Raw genomic sequence first — 22,504 nt, 5'->3', positions numbered from 1 at the left:
TTTGGTGGACATTAGTTACAGTATGGATATATGGTTCTTGCCTTGGTGAATTATATATTAATCTCTGTAATTTAAAAATTCTAATGGGGACATTCTATATAATAGGACCTCAATAAATATCTGATAAATTAAGTAACACTCTGAGCCACTAAATGGGTCTGACAGGACACCTAACTCCGTGGAAATGTGGTTTTGCTAGCGGGCTCACCTGAAAGATAAAAAGTGTGGTTTTTCTTGTCCCTAGAGGCGTGGTCTCTCCTGAGTAGCGTCGAATCGCATGGATAAAAACACTGTAGGTAATTGTAACTGAAGCTATATAATACTTTTGGAAAATGTTTAAGCGTAACTTCTGTGAACAGTTTAGCCAAAGTAATGAGTCTACTTCCCCTGTGTTTTTATTCATCACTCCCTTTCACTTGATGAATCATGTCAGCTCTGTATCTAGAGTAGCTTCAGAGGACACAGGAGGAAAAAAATAAAGGGGAAAGACTTTAAGAGTAGTTTGAGTAATTTCCTTAATTTGAACTACCTCAATTAAATTTATCACAGTTTTGTAAACTGACCTGTAATATTTCTCTAATTTAAACCAAATCTGATTCTTTGCTGATAACCATATGCATTCTAGTCCATGTATGATCCTATTGGTTTATCGAGATAATAAACTCACACAAACCCTCTGCTCACAAGTCAAGGAAGGTATCAGGGTAGGAGGAGCATAGGAAGGATGTGAAGCAAGGAGGTGATGCAGAGGAAAGATGAGTTCTGCCTGAATGGCAGTGTTTGCATTACTTTGGATACTCACCCTTGTTTTCACAGAAGCCTATTAGGCTTGAGTATCATTAACATTTTTTATGATATATTAAGATTAATAAAAACTGGCTAGTATGGCTTAGCTACTCTTATGAAGAAGTCATTATACTAATATTTTTTCTTTTACAGTTTAGAACTACAGAAATAAAACTTTTGTTTTTCTTTTTTGGTGCTCAGCTCTTTGAAGTGATGGGTACTAATTCAGAGGAAAATCCATAAAAAAAGAAATGTTTCCTGATTTTTACAAACCAACTTTTAGTGTGTACTTTAAAATCCCAACTATACATCAGGACTCAATTTCAGGACCTTCTTTTCCTGGCCGTGTCTCTGAGGCTGAGGATGCCTTCCTCACTTCCTGTGGGACAAGGTGCTTTCCAGCCTTGAATTCTCTGGTCTTAGCAAGTGGACTGAGTTCCCGTTCCATGCCGCTTGCCCAGTGACTGGTGGGGGCCCAGTAAATATGTGCTGATGTAAATTGTTCTCCTAGGAGTAACAGGCATGTTGGTAGTAACGTTCCTTTATCCACAAGATACGTCTGCTCATAGTGTCTGTGTTTTTCATGCGGCTTGGACAGTTGCACGTAGGAAAGGAGATGAAAGGTAAGACATTCTATCCTTATTCCTCTGTTACTTGTTTCCTGAAGTGGTTACTTCAGGATGATCTCCCCATGTTTCGTATATCTTACTTGAAAGCATATAAAAAGTTTGCTAGCATTGACCATGGGGCACCTCCTATTTTTTCCTTCCAGGGGACCAGTGAGGATCGGGAAACTTCTCCAACTGGTGGAGCCCGGCCTGGACCACGTGAGGCTCCCTCTGACCCATCAAGAAGCCAGCCGTCCCCTCAAGCAGCAGCATCTCAGACGCAGAGCAGCCCCACTCACCCCAGTGTAGACCCGCGCAGGGAGGAGACTGAGGACCAGCAGGCTCAGCCTGCCTCTGGGGGACACTGAGGGGTCCTGCTCATCTCACACCCTGCATGGAACTGGGCTCCTCTGCCAGCACAGAGGGAGCACCTTGAGGAGCACAGCACCACATATGCTGCTGAACACCTGAATTCATCAACGCAGAAATACACACACACACACACACACACACACATGCTCACACACGTAGAAGCTACAGTACATATTGGCAGAAATAGGTCAACTTCCGTAGTCCCACTGGAGTCACAGAGGGAAAATGGATTTCAGTGAGGACTTTCAGTTCTTGGATTGGTAGGTTAAGGACTACAGGACTTCTCTGCCAGGGCAGTAAGAGTCGAAACCAGCAGTTACACTAAATGAGTGGAGGGAAAGAAAGTGTTTCAAGGTGAATGCTGATATAATTTCCCTCTTCTGATTATTTATCCTAATTATTTGGTTCTTAATGCAAACTGGGAAGAAACAGAATACATCTATAATTTTGTTTCTCTTAAAGAGAACAATTAAAAAAATTTTAAGACATATTTTAAAAGTAACCAGATAAAAGTTAGTGGCATCTATGCTTTTGTTTAAAAAAAAAGGAAAAAGTTTCATCAGAAACTTGGCATATCTCTAGCAAATATATTTTTATATGGGTATGGTGTAAAATGAAAATAGTCAATTCTTTGAGTGGCAAAAGCTGTTACTGACTACTGCAAGCTAAGCTGAGCTTTAAAATGCCTTTTGTTTTAAATGGGCTTTAAGACCAGAGGAGGGAATATTTGAAATCAACCAACCAACTTAGTATCCTGTGGCTTGATAGACAAGGGTTTACTAAATATATTGATACTGTAAATAGCCTCTATCACTATTTACAACTTTATAGTGATGTGGGCTCTAATTAGCTGATGGACTAAAACAAACACACAAAATCACTGAATTCCTAAGGGTTTCTTTAATTAAGCAGTACTACTTACAAATAACAGTATAAGATTTAAGTGCCTAGGGAAGGGATACAATTTTTAAAAATTACATACTGGTTCAGTTTTGTTTTGTTTTTGGTGAGGGGAAAAGGTGGTGAATAGGAAACCAGGAATGAAAAAGACAGAAATAAGAAGTAAGTACACTTTCCAATGACTAAAGAAAAAATTCTCAGTATATTCTTTCCCACGAAGACATAGTCAGACACTGGACAGTTCAGATACAGGCATGCTACTGTAAATATTACAGCTACAGTCGACAATGGCCGGGTGACTCATGCATAAAGCTTGCTGCTAAAAATGAAAGCTGAGGTTATAGGAAGCCTTGGGGGAGGGCTGTGGACAAGGGAACATTGCTTTAGCTGAAGGAAGGTCAATTATATAGTGTGTATGATACTGTGGATGAGTACAGGAGAGAGGAAAGAAAAGAACAGAGTTAAAAATGAGCAACTCACCTTACTCTCTGACTCTGATTAGGCAGGACCAATTATAAAGTGAGGACTTCTCCATGATACAGTACTTCTGCCCACAACTGCATCTGGAAGAAGAAAGTCTACACTCGGATATCTAGCTTCACCACAGAACACAGCTTAAAAACAAAATAACGGGAAGAAATAGAATTAAGCAAATAGTTATTTTTGCACTTGAACTGAAATGTACTGTACTGTAAATTATCATGACTCATTTTAAGTGACCTTTAAAAATCAGATGTATTTATTATGCTTATGTAATTATAGAAATAAAGAAATGGGTGACAGGCTGAACCTCACCTATGAATGTACAGTATGTGGATTTGTGAAACTGACTGTAGGAAGTCAAAAAACTTCTACTGTGTCTTGTGTTTACAGTTCTGATTTATTCCTCTGAAAAGCCTGCTGTTTTGGAAATGCACAGTTGACATGTTGAAATAAAAATAAATACCATTTTTAAGTATTTCTTAAATGATAACGATGTGACCAAACAAATAAAAGTCCTTCACTCTGTAATGAATGAGATCAAACTCTACAGGCCTTTGTTATGAGACGTTTACTGTGAGAGGTGATTAAACAGTGCAGTAATTTCCAGCCTTTGAGAGCAGACACCTTCATGGGTTTGTGGACTTTGTGACTTCCTCCTGTCCTCAAAGTGCCATTTAAAAAAAAAAATTAAAGTGAATTCAAATTAAATTTTGATTTGAGAATTTTCTAATCCCTTTTGAGATCCCCTGGAAATACCCAGGGAGGTCACAAAGCCCAGGTTGGTAATCACGACCTTAATGACTTGTTTCATATGCTTTTCCCCATAATTGTAGAAAAAGTGAATTACGCAAAGCGCTGAGCTCACGTGGATCCAAAGAGGTTAGTTACTGATTATTAAACTATTACTCAAGGCCTTAAGTAGAATAATAGATGACAATAACACACATACCTCCACCAGCCAATAAACCTCATGAAAAGCCTAAGGAATTCACAGGAAGAATATCGCTGCCTTACTGGCTTATTATTAGTCTTGTCACGGGCCACAGGAAGCAGACAGTCGGCTAAGTGCTCCCCTCTGATTTGCCGTTCCTCCAGGACTGCTGGGCGTGGAGGCTACTGGTGGTGCTGAGACCATTATTTAAGTGGTATTCCTTGCAGCCAATCTGGAGATAAGCAATGATTCCAGGAAACAGGGAGCCACACCCACTGTTACTGGGTGCTTGGTGTGTGCTGATGACATCATCGTTTTGTCCTAACAACAACACACTGTAATACATATCACTACCCCCTCTTTAAATATGAGGATTTTGGAGCTGAACTCGGCTTACGTTACGGGAACAAGGTCACAGTCCCAGAATTCAAACTCAGACCCGCCTGATGCCCAAGTGCAGGTCCACCCAGGACCTTCTCCAACCCCAGGAGGCGGGGAGGCCACCCTCTGCTTCTGTTGTGGTAGAACAAGCCTGAAAGCAGCCCCGGCCATTCTGAACCCTTACCTTGTGTGCCTGATACTCACCCTGTGTAGTTGCAGTTCCATTTAGGATCGCTAGCTATTCCCAGATACATAGAAATCCAGCGCCTTCAAACTCCTGCTGCTCTGTGAATCATGAGTGCCACTCTGGAGATAACTCGGAAGGTCTGGCAACCCTGCAGAGAAAACTTGGAGGTTGCAGGGACTCTGAAGACCAGTGCCAGGGGAGCTGGGAAGGGCCAGCAGACACACCCACCGCTCAGTAACCTGAGGCAACAGCTTCGTAAAGCAGCACTGTCAGGTGTGGTAGCCGTTAGCCACAGGTGGCTATTAAGTGCTTACAGTGTGGCTAGTGCATCTGAGGAGTTAGACTTCTGTTATTTATTTTTTTAACTAATTAATTTTTGGCTGCATTGGGTCTTCGTTGCTGTGCGCTGGCTTTCTCTAGTCGTGGTGAGTGGGGACTACTTTTCGTTGCAGTGCACAGGCTTCTTGTTGCGGTGGCTTCTCTTGTTGCAGAGCATGGGCTTTAGGCATGCGGGCTCAGTAGTTGTGGCTCGTGGGCTCAGTAGTTATGGTTTGCGGGCTCTAGAGCACAGGCTCAGTAGTTCTGGTGCACGGGCTTAGTTGCTCTGCTGCATGTGGAATCTTCCTGGACAAGGGCTTGAACCCGTGTCCCCTGCATTGGCAGGTGGATTCTTAACCACTGCACCAACAGGGAAGTCTCTCATGTTAAATTTAAACAGCCATCTGTGGCTCGTGGCTACCATACTAGACAATGCAGGAACAGAGGAAGAAAATTACCTTTGGGAGATCTCTGGGTCTTAGTTTTCTCATCTTCATTGTGAAAGACTGGACCCTAAAATTAACGTTATTCTGCGAAGATGAGGGCATGCTGTGACAGAGCTGACTGTAGGCAAATAAAAGATGATTTTCCCTTCAGAAATTTTTCTCTCCTTGGGTGCAGTGGGACAAGACAAAGCTACTTCTGAAGCCCCAAACCACTCCTGTGTCATTTCAGCAAAGCTCTAAGAATTCCTGGCTCAAAAACTCCAAACCATCAGGCAGATGGGAGAAAGGTCAGTGCCTGGATGGGAACAGAATAAAGGGGTGAGAGAAAGGGGGAGTGGGTTCTCAAATCACTAAGTAATTTACCTTATGAGAGGACAAACTGTGGTTTAAAATAAGAGAGTAACTGGAAACTTGGTGATGTCCAGAATGGGGAAGAAATGAGCCAGTCCAGGTGAGCACCTTACTCTCACTCAACTCCCATCTGCTTCGGACGGCTAATACAGGACCACGTGCCACTGTGGCTCCAGGGAGGTCCCAGTTTTTAGATGGCAACCCAAGGACCTTACAGAGCTGGGGTTAGGATTGCCGGCTCTGGAGCCCCACTGTCTGGATTTGAGTCTTAGTTCTGCCAGTGAGAACTCACATTAAGTAACCTCTCTGGGTCTCACGGCCCTCCTCTGTAAAATTAAGATGATTACAGTATCTGCCTTACAGGTTCTTTTGATGGTTAAATGACATACCTGACACACAGTAAACACTTGATAAATGTTGCCATTATTTTTGTGTGACAAATAGCCCATGGCAAGGGGAGTGTTGTCTTATTTCCCATCCAGGCCCTAGCTCTTAGTACTTTGTTAACATTAATCTATAACCATATTGCATGCTCCCAAACTACAGTGCTTTGTTAAACGTTTACCTATACCTAATAAGCTGTCTAGTAAGACATTCAGTTCCAACGTGCATTGTAAACATTAAGTGGTTGGAAATATGAATTAGTTAAGGGACAAAATTAATCAAAACATAAGTTGAAGAGAAGGGGGAAAAATGACAAGTAATGTTATATGGCAACAAATTGGACAACCCAGAAGAAATGGACAAATTTCTAGAAATATTCAGCCTGCCAAGACTGAGTCACAAAGAAACAAACAATTTGAACAGACCAATCACTAGAAGTGAAATAGAATCTGTAATGATAAAAACTCCCTGCAAATAAAAGTCCAGGACCAGACGGCTTCACTGGGGAATTCTACCAAGCATATAAAGAAGAATTTATACCTATCCTTCTCAAACTATTCCAAAAAAATTGAAGAGAAAGGAACACTCCCAAATTCATTCTACAAGGCCACCATTACCCTGACACCAAAACCAGACAAAGACACTACAAAAAAAGAAAATCAGAAGCCAATATCTCTGATGAATACAGATGCAAAAATCCTCAGCAGAATATTAGCAAACTTCAGTGGAACAGGATGGAAAGCCCAGAGATAAACCCACACACATATGGTCGGTCACCTTATCTTTGATAAAGGAGGCAAGAATATACAGTGAAGAAAAGACAGCCTCTTCAATAAGTGGTGCTGGGAAAACTGGACAGCTACATGGAAAAGAATGAAATTAGAACACTCCCTAACACCATACACAAAGATAAACTCAAAATGGATTAAAGACCTAAATGTAAGGGCAGACACTATCAAACTCTTAGAGGAAAACATAGGTAGAACACTCTATGACATAAATCACAGCAAGATCCTTTTTGACCCACCTCCTAGAGAAATGGAAATAAAAACAAAAATAAACACATGGGACCTAATGAAACTTCAAAGCTTTGGCACAGCAAAGGAAACCATAAACAAGACCAAAAGACAACCCTCAGAATGGGAGAAAATATTTGCAAACGAAGCAACTGACAAAGGATTAATCTCCAAAATTTACAAGCAGCTCATGCAGCTCAATATCAAAAAAACAAACAACCCAGTCCAAAACTGCACAGAAGACCTAAATAGACATTTCTCCAAAGAAGATGCACAGATTGCCAACAAACACATGAAAGAATGCTCAACATCATTAATCATTAAAGAAATGCAACTCAAAACTACAATGAGGTATCATCTCACACCGGTCAGAATGGCCATCATCAAAAAATCTACAAACAATAAATGTCAGAGAGGGTATGGAGAAAAGGGAACCCTCTTGCACCATTGGTGGGAATGTAAATTGATACAGCCACTATGGAGAGTAGTATGGAGGTTCCTTAAAAAACTAAAAATAGAATTACCATATGATCCAGCAATCCCACTACTGGGCAAATACCCTGAGAAAACCATAATTCAAAAAGAGTCATGTACCAAAATGTTCATTGCAGCTCTATTTACAAGAGCCAGGACATGGAAGCAACCTAAGTGTCCATCGACAGATGAATGGATAAAAAAGATGTGGTACATATATACAGAGGAATATTACTCAGCCATAAAAAGGAACGAAACTGAGTTATTTGTAATGAGGTGGATGGACCTAGAGACTGTCATACAGAGTGAAGTAAGTCAGAAAGAGAAAAACAAATACCATATGCTAACACATATATATGGAATCTAAAAAAAAGAAAAAAAAATTGCTCATGAAGAACCTAGGGGCAAGACAGGAATAAAGATGCAGACCTACTAGAGAATGAACTTGAGGATACGGGGAGAGGGAAGGGTAAGCTGTGACAAAGTGAGAGAGTGGCATGGACACATATACACTACCAAACGTAAAACAGATAGCTAGTGGGAAGCAGCCGCATAGCACAGGGAGATCAGCTCAGTTCTTTGGGACCACATAGAGGGGTGGGATAGGGAGATGCAAGAGGGAAGAGATATGGGGAAATATGTATATGTATAACTGATTCACTTTGTTATAAAGCAGAAACTAACACACCATTATAAAGCAATTATACTCCAATAAATATGTTAAAAAAAAAAGAATATTAGCAAACTGAATCCAACAGTGCATTAAAAGGATCATATAGCATGATCAAGTTGAATTTATTCCTGGGTCACAAGGATGGTTCAACACACACAAATCAATCAACGTGATACACCACATTAACAAAGGAAAGACAAAAACCACATGATCATCTCAATACATGCACAAAAAGCATTTGACAAAATTCAACATCCATTCATGATAAAACTCTCATCAGAACAACAAAATGGACACAACAGCAAGAACAAGCAGACACACCAATGTTCCATGCAAATCAAGGGATTATTGAATCTCACGGGGAGAAGGGAGAAAGAACTAAATGATAGATTTTCACACTCAGGATTCAGTAAAGGATCTTCTGTTGCTGAGGGGGAAAAAAAACCCCAACTCCAAAAACCAAAACTCTCATCAAAGTGGATAGAGAAGGGAACATATCTCAACATAATAAAGGCCATTTACTACAAACCCACAGCCAACACAATACCCAATGGTGAAAAGCTGAAAGCTTCCTACTAAATTCAGGAACAAGACAAGGATGTGTACTCTCATAGTATTGGAAGTCCCAGATACAGCAATCAGACAAGAAAAATAAAAGGTATCCAAATTAGAAGAGAAGAGGTGAAACTGTAACATTTGCCCATGACATGATATTCTATACAGGGAACCCTAGAGTCTCCACCCCAAAACTATTAAAACTAATAAATGAATTCAGCAAGGTTGCAGGATACAAGATTAATATACACAAAATGCAAAATATTTCTATACACTAATAATGAAATATCAGAAAAAGAAAGTGAGAAAACAATCCCATTTAAAATCACATCAAAAAGAATAAAATATCTAGGAATAAACTTAACCAAGGAGGTGAAAGACCTATATGCTGAAAACTAAAATACTGATGAAGGAAAATGAAGATTCAAAGAAATGGAAAGATATCCCCTGCTTTTAGATTGGAAGAATCATTATTATTAAAATGGCCATACTACCCAAAGCAATCTACTGACTTAATGCAATCCCTATCAAAACACCAGGACATTTTCCACAGAACTAGAATAATCCAAAAATTTATATGGAACCACAAAAGACCCCAAATTGCCAAAGCAATCCTGAGAACTAAGAACAATGCTGGAGGTGTAACCCTCCCAGACTTCAGACTACACTACAAAGCTACAGTAATCAAAACAGCATGGTATTGGCACAAAAACAAACATATAGATCAACAGAACAGAGTAAAGAACCCAGAAATAAACCCACACACCTATGGTCAATTAATCTGTGACAAAGGAGGCAAGAATATACAGTGGAGAAAAGACAGTCTCTCTAACAAATAGTGCTGGGAAAGCTGGACAGCCACATGCAAAACAATTATATTAGAACACTGCCACACACCATATACAAAAATAAACTCAAAATAGCTAAAACACCTAAATGTAAGACGTGAAACCATAAAACTCCAAGAACACAGGTGAAACACTCTTTGTCATAAATCATAGTAATATTTTCTTGGATCAGTATCCCAAGGCAAAAAAAATAAAAGTAAACTAACGGGACCTGATCAAACTTAAAAGGTTTTGCACAGCAAAGAAACCATCAACAAAATGAAAAGACAACCTATGGGGGAAAAAAAAATGGAATGGGAGAAAATATTTGCAAATGATGCGACCAACAAGGGGTTAATATCCAAAATATACAGAAAACAGCTGGCTCCCAGGTCAGATAAAAATACCTGTCTCACTGTGGGGGATCTTCAGAATTCCACATCTATTATGTTATCTATGCATAGGACCCTTCTTTCAGTCAGACAAAAGAAAAAGGTGATTTAAATATTGTACTTCTCTAACTCTGGGGAATAATCACATACAGAATAATATAAGATCCTTTTTCTTTTCTTGACATCATTCTGGAGGTCTTAATTCTTCCACATGTTTCGATGTCAGCTATTCCAAATCTCTTAATATCTAAAATCTCATAAATTTCTAGATTTAAAAAGTCATAAATTCAAGTATTGTCCTAAATGTCAGATGGACACTCCCCTGTAATTCAGCTCTAAGTATTATTGGCAAACTATACAACTAATTGACAAAACATTTTTTGTGATATGTAAAATGTGTTTTAAAACCTTCAAAAAATAGGGACTTCCCTGGTGGTCCACTGGTTAAGAATCTGCCTTCCAACGCAGGGGACGTGGGTTCGATCCCTGGTCGCGGAACTAAGATCCCACGATACGGGGCAACTAAGCCTGCACGCCACAACTACTGAGCATGTGCGCCACAACTAGAGAGAAGCCGGCGCGCTGCAACGAAAGATCCCGCGTGCCACAAGTAAGACCCGACGTGGCCAAAAATAATAAATATTATTTAAAAACCTTTAAAAAATAACATTGAATATGACTGTTTAAGCATGGCGACCTACACTACATCTCACTCATATGTTTTGGGGTCAAAGAGTCCAACTTGCTAACAACAGTGAGCTTCTGTGAGGCACCTCGTGGGCACACTAACACAACAAAAGTTCTGTTGTGCTCCACAACTGCACACCTAGGGTGGCATGAGGCACAGAACCAACTGTCAACAACCTGTGAAGGGCATAACCATTTTACTGAATGGTCATTTAAATTGTTTAAAGGCCTTTAAATAAATGAAGAAAAAGAGGAGAGAGGGAGTAGGGTGGTGGGGAGAGAGAGACAGACGGTAGACAGACAGGAGAAGGGAAGAAGGGAAGGAGAGAAAAAAGATCTCTTAGAGGAGCTGACAAACATACTGCTTGATGGGGACTAGACCTATGATCAGCACTATAACAAACCCCAATTCAAATAAGCACAACAGAAATACACCCAATATATCACAAGCAGTGCTTTTAATTATCCAGCTTCTCACAGTACTCACATAATAGAAACTGACAAATCCATGGTTTCCTCTAAAAGTAAAAATGAAAAACAATATCCCCAAAGCCTCTTGTTGCTCTTTTTCTCTTCCTTTAGCTATTTTTATTGCAATAAAGATCACAATAAAAACAGCTACACCTAGCTTGTTGGCTCACCAGGAGCTGCTTTCTTCTACTGTCGGCACCTGTTCACCCTGGCGCAGGTGAGGCCCAGTGGCTGTCTTGGCTGGGATGTCCCCTGGGAACTCCAGCAGACTGCACACGTTATGCACACACACATTATGTAGGACACACACCGTCTCTTGGTGAGCACAACCACAAACACATCTGATACATTTATAATATAGCACCAATAATTAGAATTACAAAACAATAAAAATCAGATTAAACTGTAACAAAAACGCTATTACAACTGTTTACACTTATAAAAGTCATCATCTTCATAAATCTGAATGGAAGATACTTTGATTTTTTATATCAAAGTCTATGTGAAAGCACAGATTAAATTTAGTGTATTTACAAAAATAGCAAAGCTCTTGATATTAAAAGGTGTCTGGCAAAAATAGAGACCCGTAAAACACTGACACACTGCTTCAAAGTGGAAATATCATTTGGAAATCAATCTAAAGAATTCCAAACAGGCAGCCACACTCTTATTGAACAATTTAGAAAAACGCTATACTAAATTTGGTTCCGGAAAGCAGTGCCCAAATGATCTGTGTGTCCCTCCTCCATAACCCTTCTAGAAAAGGGAGATTCCTCATTCTTTATGCTGCTACTCTTTATGGCCCCACCACAGCAAAAGAGCCTGCGTTTGATTCTTAAAGAGAAGTTAGCGACATCTTAACCCTTGGATTGTTTTGCCATGTTCAGATCTTTTCCCAGACCTATGTTTTGGCCTCTTTTCCTCAGGGTCAAAGCTCATGGTTAGTCCCTCATTTCACTCTGGAGTCTAAAATCATGAAGCACAAGAAGAAAAATGATTTGTTCTCTATAAGAAAGATCACAAATCTGTTTTGTAGGAAATTGTTATAAACACGTATAACTAAACAATTTTTTAAAATAGGCCAGTCGAGGGGCTTCCCTGGTGGTGCAGTGGTTAAGAATCCGCCTGCCAATGTAGGGGACACAAGTTCGAGCCCTGATCCGGGAAGATCCCACATGCCGCGGAGCAACTAAGCCCGTGCGCCACAACTACTGAGCCTGTGCTCTAGAACCCGCGAGCCACAACTACTGAGCCTGCGTGCCACAACTACTGAAGCCCGCGAGCCTAGATCCCGTGCTCTGCAACAAGAGAAGCCACTGCAATGAGAAGCCCATGCACTGCAACGAAGAGTAGCCCTTGCTCGCCGCAACTAGAGAAAGCCCACGTGTAGCAATGAAAGACCCAATGCAGCCAAAAAAAAAGACCAAACCAGAATTGTTGTAGAAATTCAGGTGTGAACACTATTGAGACCTGAATTTAGGGAGTAAAAATAAAATAAAATAAAATAGGCCAGTCGACTTGAGGTTAAATGCCTTCAATTTCAACATACAAAAAAATGTAAAAAGTAATTCTAAATTCTAATCTTTATATATGTCTATAAAAGTCTTATCAAAACTTTAAAATATAACCATAGGAAATGTTTCTCTTTATCACAGTTATCAAACAGTTAGTTGGCTATTATTAAAAAATAAAAAATAAGTCATGAATATTGTGAGACCCAAGGCTATGGTGAGATGGCCCCTCACACCAATACTGTGAGACCCAAGGCTGTGGCGAGATGGTGCCTCATTTCTAAAGGTCTCTTCTTCTACCTGAGTCATTGGAAACAGCAGGGATGGAGTTTTAGTCCCAGGGCTGCCTCTAAAAAGCCCTGTGGTCTTGGACAAGTTATTTAACCTTCTGAAACCTCCATTCCTCCACCATCAGCATTTTCCAAACATGTGTTCCAAGAAATATTAATCTCATGAAAAAGGGTTCTGTTGTCAAATTAAGCCGGAGAATGCTGCACACAATTTCTCCTCTTTAGGAAGTTCACAGTGTGCATTAGCATTATTAAAGGCTCTGAGAAGTCCTGCAGTACGTTTACATGCATCCATCTTAGTTGACCTCAGGATTCCTTTACCTACTAACACTTATTAGCATCCTGTGGACTACACTTTGGAAAATACTGGTCCAGTGTATCTCAGGTCTCTTCCAGCACTTACATTGGTAACACGCAGGAAGAGCAATGCAGAGTCTTTTGACACAGGTTCTGGGGATTAAGAGGATTTAATGCCCTGCGGTTGACAAGGCACCTATTCAAATTAACTGGCCCCTTGAAGATCAACATGATCCCTTTGTTCCTAATGAGAGTCTTCATTCAAGGACAGTGGTAATGACTGTCACAGAATCTTGGTGGCCACCTACAGTACAATACACAGAACTGTCCAAGAAGGATCAGTTATCTTCAATACAGTTTAGTTTTCCTTTCCAGCGTGATTTGATTTTTCTCCATAGTGAATGCTTTTGCCACTGTTCCCCGGTACAGTTCTGCCCACCTTTAATAGGATCCCTGCCCTTCCCCACTTCCTTGTCCAGAATGAAGTCAGTGTACAGGCAGACTGTCAGGAGTCCTCAGGTTAAAGAGCTGCTCTTCCAAGAAGGCACCCGCAAGGCCATATTGTTCTTCATGCAGCCTAATTTCTTCAGGCGACAAGTGGCTTCCTCCAAGAACAAAGTCTGCAAACCTAGTATTTGTTTTAAATAAAGTTAATGTTATCACAGAGAGGTTTATTGGGAAGATAACATGTTCCCTGGCTACTTATCCCCTTTAATTAAATTTGACTTTGCATCAATAGAAGATGGCATTTGCACAGTGGGTGTAAAAACAGGAATGGCTTATGTGATCCTTCTCTAGACGTTCAGGGAAAGGATCGAGAAGTAGGCAGACTTAGGAGCACCGAACGCTGCCAAATATACCCACTCCTGCTTTCTAATTCCTTCTTTCTCTCTTTCTTATTAAACATACTATTTATTCATTATTTTAGTGTCACGACTTTCCCCCTTCAATCTTTAATTTGAGGGCACTGTCGTTTGGATAAAGCTAGGAAGAAGGGAAAGCAGTAGGGAAAAGATGCTGGGGCAGAGATGTCTTTCTTGGTGATCTTTACAAATGACTTTTCGTCCCCTGTAGGAAGAGAAGCAGGTGACACATCCCATTCCGTCTCCCTTCTCCTATGAGTTATCTTTATGGCCTTCCCTATGAAACACATCTGATCAACATTTATTCTGACACTGGCACGTCCACAGGGCGAGGCAGAGCACTGAAGCAAAAGCGACTCTGACAGCTTCCATGTCATTTGCTACCCAGGAAAGTTGTCTGTTTCTAGCCTGAAGTATCTGATCCAAACTATCCTGTTATTTTCATGGTAACTCCAACCCAAGCTATGTTGCGGGCAGTGGAGCGGGGCTTACGTTTTAGGCGCCCGGAGCCTGGACACGGCCAGCCAGGATGGGAAGCCGGGGCTGCGGCAGGCCTGGCGCAGGTCCTCCAGGGCGCGGGTCGTCGCAGCATCGGCTTGTTCCCTGTACTCGTCTTCAGTAAGAAACTTAACCACCGGCTTTTCTGATGTAAACCATTTCTTCATTTTCCTAAAACAGGCGGCATTTGGTTGCTAGATTCCTGGCCATATTTGGTTGCTCAGTTCAACCCTTAAGATTTATAAAAATACATTTCTTCAACAGTGACGGTAGTAATTCTTAACTTCCTCTATATCATACTATACTTTATTATTGTTATCACGACGGAGGTTTACAGAACGTGTAGTTTGGGCCTATCAGTACATTTCCCCTCTTCCTGGACCATCTGAAATAATGTCCTACGGCGTTTGAGGATCGATTTCTGATAGAGATGTTGATTGCATTTTTCTTCCTCAGTGATTTCAAATCAGGCAGTTAAAAGTCTGGCTTCTTTATGCCTGCCCTGCTGATTTTCTTAGCAGCGAGCCTCTGAGATGTCCTTTTATGGAGACCTAGCAGAATCACTTGCCACTTAGTCTGAACAGAGAAGCCAGGAAGATTTGTGGAATATCGCCTCCACCTAGTGGTGGGGATTCTGACTCACCTTAGAGGAAGTAAATACTGTACAAGGGTCGTGTATACACAGTCATTTATAATAATTCTTCCTCTGCTACATGCTGAGGGGCTCACGATTGGAATTCTTTTCCAACCAAAAAAGTCCTGAAGTGAAGAATCTTATAAAAATGGTAATGATGAAAAGGTTTTAACATATATGTTATACTTACCAATGAGTTAAAAAAATGTTTTTAGGTGGTTTAAAATTTAATTTAACCAGAGATTCCCAAATATAAATGAGCATCAGAATCACCAGGAGGTGTTTTAAACATACATTTTCTTGAGGTTTGGGACCTGAAAAATCTTTAAACTTTTATTGATTATCTGGTGGTTGATAAGCTCAATTAGGGAAACACTGACATGATTTCCTTCTCCTTTTCTGAATACCTAGACTGTCTCCCTAGAGGAAAACTCCTGGGCTCTGAGGAGAAGCCTGGGACACAGTCCTAGCTTTGAGGTTTACCCACCGTGTGAACTGGGGCAATTCCTTCACAGTTCTGAGCCTCACCTTGCTCACATGGAAAAAAATGAAAGCAACAAGGAGGTCACTGTACAGATGAAATACATTATTTTGTGTCAAGTGCGTAGCATAGTGAGTGGTCTATAATAAGTGTTCAACAAAGATAATCAGAAGAACAGCTACCATATATTATTAAAATATATTCAAACAGCTCTTTGCAAACTAGAAAGTACTATACAAATCAAAGTATTTCCTCTGGTTTATTATTTAACCTATAAGTTCCTGTTTTATCCCCTAATGTTTCACATAATTGCTCACTAGCAAGATGAAAAGTTGAGGAAGTTACAATACCTTGATCATTACGTTTGTGTTAACAGAACGCACAGCAAACGCACTGAAGGATCACCATGACAGAACACACTTTGCTCTTGGCAGGGCGGTGGATGTTTAAAGGGAAAGTGGAAGGAATTCTCTCTTGGGCTCCTTGGGCCACAAGCCTGGCAAAGGACCAGAGGTCTGAAGGATGTGTAGTGCCCACTGTCCTCCTGACAGAGGGACCTCTGAGACCCCCAGTCACCGTCTACCTCTGAGACAGGGCAGGGGGAAGCAGTCAGCATCAGTCCCCCGACCCTGCTGCCTTTCAGTCTCCCCAGCATTCTCTGCAGAGGGGCCCTGTCCTGTCGCTGGTGCATTTTAACCCTGTGACGTCACCACACATGCAGTCATCAGATCCAGAAACTACCAGTTACCACAGAGTCTCCTTCCTCACAGCCAAGTTTACCCTGTAAATATTTATTAACTCCCTCTTCCTGCCTTGATCTCACTGCCCTACTCCAGGCCCTCATCGCCTCTCGCGTGGATTGCTGTGATGTCTGACGACTGGTCTCCTGCCCCGGAACCTCCCCTTAACCTCCACTCTCTGTGCCAGGAGACAGATGGGCCCCTCCTACTGCCCGAGGCATGTTCATGGTCTCTGCTTTGATTTTTGCTTGTTGAATGTATTTTTATTTTCAGATTAGTTGCCAACATTTAAACATTGTCTGAATTTACATTCTAATCCACGTTCCCAGCTTCTCTAGAAAACCAGAAGAGCTGGCAAGGCAAGGCCCATATTCCCACATGGCAACAGTCAGCTCAGGCTGAATGGCAACTGACCCCCTTTCAAGGAGGCAATGTTGTAGAATTTCACACAGTCCTCACCACTGCCTTCCCTCTGCTTGGACTCATTCCTTCACTACCTTCTGGGCCCCAGGCATTTGATTTCTAACCCTGTCGAGGCAGTAGTCAGAGAGCACTGACGAAGATACGTAACGGTCAGCTGCCTCCGCCACGTTACAGGATCAGATCAGATTCTTCAGCAGGGCCTGTGATGCCTCCATGACCTGGCCGACACCCGCCTCGCTCACTGGCCCTGTGATGGTACCAAACTGGGCTTTCTCCCCGTCAGGAAGGCCCTTCCTACATTTATTCATCTGGCTGTTTTGATTCATTAAAATTCAGCCCGGTGACCTCCTCCAGGAACTTTCCTGAACTTTTTCTACACGCCACAGTTCCTGTGCAGGCCTACTTTAACACTTCAGAGCTATAGAAACATATGCCTATGTGTCAACAAGTGCACCTCAAGGGTAGGGACCATCTCCTTCACCTGAGCACCTGACACAAAAACAGGTGCTCAGACTCCATGACTGAGGACATCATAAAGCCGTGACAACAGAAGTTGTCTCATCTTTCTTTCTGTACTTTCCAAAGGCTTAACCGAATTATATAAATCATAACTTTCAATCATTTGTGATTCATTTCTGTTCCCTAACTCTTATCTCATATGCACAATTACCTCTAAAGCAGTCCTGGGCCCTAAAAAAAGGAAACGTAAAATGAAAGTAGAAATTATAGGCGACTCCGAGCCCAAGTAATTTTGCCACTGATTTTAGTGACTTCTTGGTGCACTGTCATTACCTAGTAATTGGTGGTGCACCTCTGAAAGATGAACGACGACTAGCAATGGGGATGGAATCAGATGCTTATTACGTTCTCTAACTGTCCCCCTCTCAGAGGGAAATATCCAGATGAAGTGGAGTTAATTGTGAGATTAACTATGATGTGTCCAAAAAATTCCCCCCCCCAAATAAATAAAACCAGAGCTCAAAATGTCAAATTTATGATGGAAAAAAAAAAAAAAGATACGCACCATCTCACGTAAGCGAGTGCTCTCAGTGGGTAGTGCAGGATCTTGGACGACAGGGTGAGGAGCATCACTGCATAGGCGAACTGAGGAATGGCCACGCCAGCATAGACCAGGAGCAGGGAGAGGAGCTGCAGCGCCCACGCCAAGAGGGTCACGCTCCTCTCCTCCACGAGGGGCCCGTGCTTGTAACAAACAGTAAAGCTGAGACACCCAACTATCAAGACGTAGCCTGTAAAAGCAGAAGAATGTAAAACAACATAACACTGAACTGAAAAGTTATGGGGAAAAAACCAGCAAAGCCATGGCTTAGAGCTAAGAACATATCAGAAAACCTTCATTTTTGTTTTCTTTTTCCAATGAAGTTGAAAAATACATTTAGGGCTAGTTATTCCTTCCATGTGAGATATTAGGCTGACTTTTGTAATAATTAAGGATGTATAATAATAAATTATTATAATATTAATACGTAAGTATCCCTATTTTCTGGTCCAGAGTCCTAGAGGGCAAATGTTATCACAGTTGCTTTGGTCAGGAATAAGCCTCAGTGTATGTCACAGTCTGCTACAAAAGCTATTCCTAGTTTTTATTTTCTCGTCACTAAATGAAAATGTAATTTTACAGTGCAGGGATGGGGCTGTCACCCTCGTAATCCAGTGCTCAGTTTCTGTATTACCAAAAGAGGGACAGTGAGATATTCTGTGGTGTCTCCTGTTGTGATCCAATGTCACGTGCACATTGCCTCTTACGTATTTCGCCAAGTGTTTCATTTGTATGTACGCAAGCCTCAAGATCTAATTTCCAGCTTATAAAAAATACAGGGGAGAGAGAAACAAATTACATTATACTACAAAGGAATAATCAGAGAAATCCAGAAAGTGGGACATTCTATAGGACAACTTGGTCTCTTCAGCATATCATTGTGATGGGAAAAAAAACACCCCAAAACCTGTTATGGATTAAAAGAGACTTACAGGACACAATAGATGCAAAATGTGATTCTGGACTATATCCTACCTTATACAAAACAAGCATCAAGGATGTTTAGGAAATTTGAACATGGCCTAGATAATAGATGATTTTATGTAATTATTCATTTTTTTAGATTTAATAGTTATTTAACTATAGAGGAAAATGCTCTTGCCTTGTAGAGATGCTTAGTGAAGTATTTAAGGAAACACACCATAATAGCAATAATTAAGTTTGAAAATACTTTAGCGTAAAAAGAAAAATGGGCTAAAAACATAAAACCTTCAAGTGAAACAAAGAATTGATTGCTTTTGTTCTGGGTGGGTGGACTTATGGGAGAAATTTGGCACTAAGAGGTTAGGAGAAAATTGATTCTCCCATTCTCTATAATTTCCCAAATAAAACACTTAAAAAAGTTGGGTTTTTCTTTTTTGTTTGTTTTTTTAAATAACATCAAACAAGAAGAACAAGTGTCTCTGTTTCTGAAAAGTCAAGTTTTCATTAGTCATTTATATTTAGGATTTCTCACCTTTCATACTGAATAAATTAAGAAAAAGAAATAAAGAGCCACATTTTAGAGAAGTGTTTTCATTACAATTTAGATGTGGTTAGAGCTTAACCACAGCTCAAAAGCACATGCAGTCCAAAAGGGCAAATGCTTTTTTGCTCTTTTGATCATTAGTATAGAAAACTAAGAAGGATGTCATACAGAAATAGTCTAAAATGGGAACTAGTGAACTGAAATCACCAAGCATGGGAATAAAATAAAATATTAGTTTTAACAGTTCTTCTCCTTAGTTCAAAATGAAAATTTGGATTCTGGAGAGAAACATATGTCAAAAGAAGGCCCCTGGCTGTACTTCTCAGCTTTACCAATAATAGACCACATTATTTAAAGTTTTACCTACCTAATATATATATTCTGTTTTCACACCACAGCCACTTCAGCTCTTCCATCAGTTGCCACACAATATAAACTGAAGCAAACCAACAACCAACCATTAGAGCCCAAAACGTGCTATACTGTGTGTGGAAGAAAATAAATGACACAGTTTTTGGTTCATTCACTCTCATAAAAATAGAAATAAACAAATAAACCCTTTGTATTCAAAACTTCTATATCAAACTGCACTGAAGTCAACTCAAGATACTCTTCTTGTGTCTTGTTAAAGGTCTGATCCACGCACCACCAGCTTTGATGTCACCTGGGAGCTTGCTGGGATGCAGACTCTCAGGCCCACTGAGACTCCTGAATCAGAGTCTGCATTTCAACAGGACCCCCGGGTGACTTGCATGTACATTACCGTTGGAGAAGCACTGTTCTAAAGAATAAATTTATCTCAAAATAATGCTGGTGTTGCAAGCTTTCATCAGAGTAACTACAACATGAGCATCATGAACTAATATATATGTATCCTCAACTAAATGCGGGGCATTCTTTTATTGAAGGTGTTCTGGGGGAACTAATAATGATGAAGAAATCCCCAGATGTAGCAATGCTGTTATTCAAGGCCCCAATGGTTCAGCATCATGACATTCCTCAGCTGAGCCAAGAGAAATCTGCACTCAGCATAGAATAAGCCCCCATCACTCATAAGAAAAACGTATTATCTAGAGAATAAAAGGGTCTCAAAAAAGTATCGCCAAAACTTAATACTTAAGCCTACACATAGTAATAAATAAAAATGGAATCTCTTGGAAAAGAAACAATTTAAGCCAGTTTATACAATGTAGAAATACGGTTTGAATTAGGAACTTTCACAATAAACGTGAATTAATTTTAATCAATTTTTCATGTTTATGAGATCATGATTTCCATTTTTTTATTCATTTGTACATGGTATACCTACCTTAGGAATGAACTTTTTCACCAGCAACAGGACAAAGACTAATGTCATTAGAATACCTAGCACAGTCCCCGAAGAGTAAAAGAAAACAGGGCTCCTGTCAAGACAAGCAGATAAAAGCCATTTAAATGCCAAGTCGCTCTTTCAGTATTAGAAACATGTTTAACTTGACAGTAGTCATAAAGATTATTAAGAAGAAAAACTCAGATGGCAGCTTTAATTACATCCTATACTCTTAAAAAATGAAATCTCTACTTGAAATTTATGGTAGCTTGCCACTAACTCGAAACAGAATGTCTGAGTTATCTTCTATGTTTAGAATCTGGTCCAATAATAATTATTGGAGCACCTATCACATAGCAGGCACTTGTCTGAGAGCTTAACATGCTCTCACAACAGTCCTGTGAAAATTTTACATGGGAGGAAACTGAGGCGCCAAGAAATTAAAGGCTTTCCCAAGTCAGTACCTGCCAGTTGGAGGATTCAGGCCTGCAGCCCATCTCCTCTGAGTCCAAGCTTTACTCTTCAGGCTATGTAAGCAACATCCAATTTATTAAGACCATGGAGGACATGAAACACACTCTCTTAAGCCATAAGGAAAAACTTGAAAATAAATAATGTCCAGAATAGCAAGTTAAGAAGTAATATATTATTGGAAAGATATTCCTTTTTCATGAGAGAAGTTATAAGAAAAAAAGTATCAGGATAATATGTTAAATTCAACCTTCTGTATCAGAGCCACAAATCTAGGAGGTGGTGCAAATGTAAGAGAGAGGAAGGCACCCAGCATCAGAAAACCTGAGTATAAATTTCAGCCCTGGCAAGACTACTCATGTAATGACGGATGTCGGTTTTCTCATTTATAAATTGAGAACAATAATCCAGAGCTCACATAGTTGTTAAGAGAATCAAATCAATTAAAATAATGTATAGGGGCTTTCCTGGTGGTACAGTGGTTAAGAATCCGCCTGCCAATGCAGGGCACACAGGTTTGAGCCCTGGTCTGGGAAGATCCCACATGCCACGGAGCAACTAAGCCCGTGCACCACAACTACTGAGCCTGCACTCTAGAGCCCGTGAGCCATAACTACCGAAGCCTGTGTGTCTCAACTACTGAAGCCTGCACGCCTGGAGCCTGTGCTCCGCAACAAGAGAAGCCACCGCAATAAGAAGCCCTAGCACCACAACGAAGAGTAGCCCCCCTCGCTGCAACTAGAGAAAGCCCGTGCGCAGCAACAGAAGACCCAACACAGCCAAAAAATAAATTAATTAAAATAAAATAAATCTATTTAAAAAATGTATATTGATACATAATACAAAGTAATGCATGTGAAAGTACTCTGTAAGCAGTACATATCATACTATACAAACAAATGTTACTGGTTTTAAAACCTTTCAAACACTGTCTTCAGACCAATTGTTTGCAAAATCTAAAGCAAGACCTAAAAACTAGTGTGGAACTATTCAGCACAGGGTTAAAAATGTCCTACTCTTTTTGATTCACAAATCTAAGAAAGTAAAAATGAATACTTACTGACTCAAGGTCTTTGCATAAAAGAAGAGGAAAATGCCCGCCACAAACACAAGGAAGAGTTTGAAATCCACAACTGGAGCAAAAAAGACACAGACACACAACAAACAAAGATTCTGTGTCAATGTAGTGTAGTGAAAAAAAGTCAATTTACTGAAAT

General features: G+C 40.4%; 2 protein-coding genes across 5 annotated transcripts in view; one reads left to right on the top strand and one right to left on the bottom strand.

Annotated features, from left to right (window-relative positions):
* The window catches only part of MFSD6 (major facilitator superfamily domain containing 6), a 73,685-nt gene extending 69,629 nt beyond the window's left edge, over positions 1 to 4,056 (top strand). The window contains exon 7 of the mRNA XM_082658056.1: positions 1,559 to 4,056. Coding sequence (XP_082514182.1) covers positions 1,559 to 1,762 — 204 coding nt within the window. The 3' untranslated portion in view covers positions 1,763 to 4,056. The remainder of the gene's footprint in view (positions 1 to 1,558) is intronic.
* The window catches only part of NEMP2 (nuclear envelope integral membrane protein 2), a 42,168-nt gene that overhangs the window by 643 nt on the left and 19,021 nt on the right, over positions 1 to 22,504 (bottom strand). Inside the window, exons 4-11 of one of the 4 annotated variants that reach the window (XR_014296978.1) lie at positions 22,348 to 22,420; positions 20,817 to 20,910; positions 19,875 to 19,989; positions 18,004 to 18,229; positions 14,696 to 14,872; positions 13,780 to 13,968; positions 4,666 to 4,796; positions 3,147 to 3,229 (exon numbers count right to left, since the gene is read on the bottom strand). Coding sequence is in view for 2 of the 4 variants with exons in the window: in XM_082658055.1 (XP_082514181.1) it covers positions 13,827 to 13,968; positions 14,696 to 14,872; positions 18,004 to 18,229; positions 19,875 to 19,989; positions 20,817 to 20,910; positions 22,348 to 22,420 (827 nt within the window). In the remaining 2 variants the exon portion in view is untranslated. Of the gene's footprint in view, positions 1 to 3,146; positions 3,230 to 4,665; positions 4,797 to 5,209; positions 5,708 to 10,899; positions 13,969 to 14,695; positions 14,873 to 18,003; positions 18,230 to 19,874; positions 19,990 to 20,816; positions 20,911 to 22,347; positions 22,421 to 22,504 lie in introns of those variants that run through there. The other 3 variants (XR_014296979.1, XM_082658055.1, XM_082658054.1) reach the window with 3 other exon arrangements.

Source organism: Grampus griseus, assembly GCF_964374135.1.
Source record: "Grampus griseus genome assembly, chromosome: 7".
Classification (NCBI taxonomy): Eukaryota; Metazoa; Chordata; class Mammalia; order Artiodactyla; family Delphinidae; genus Grampus; species Grampus griseus.
This window is presented reverse-complemented; position numbering and strand designations above follow the sequence as displayed.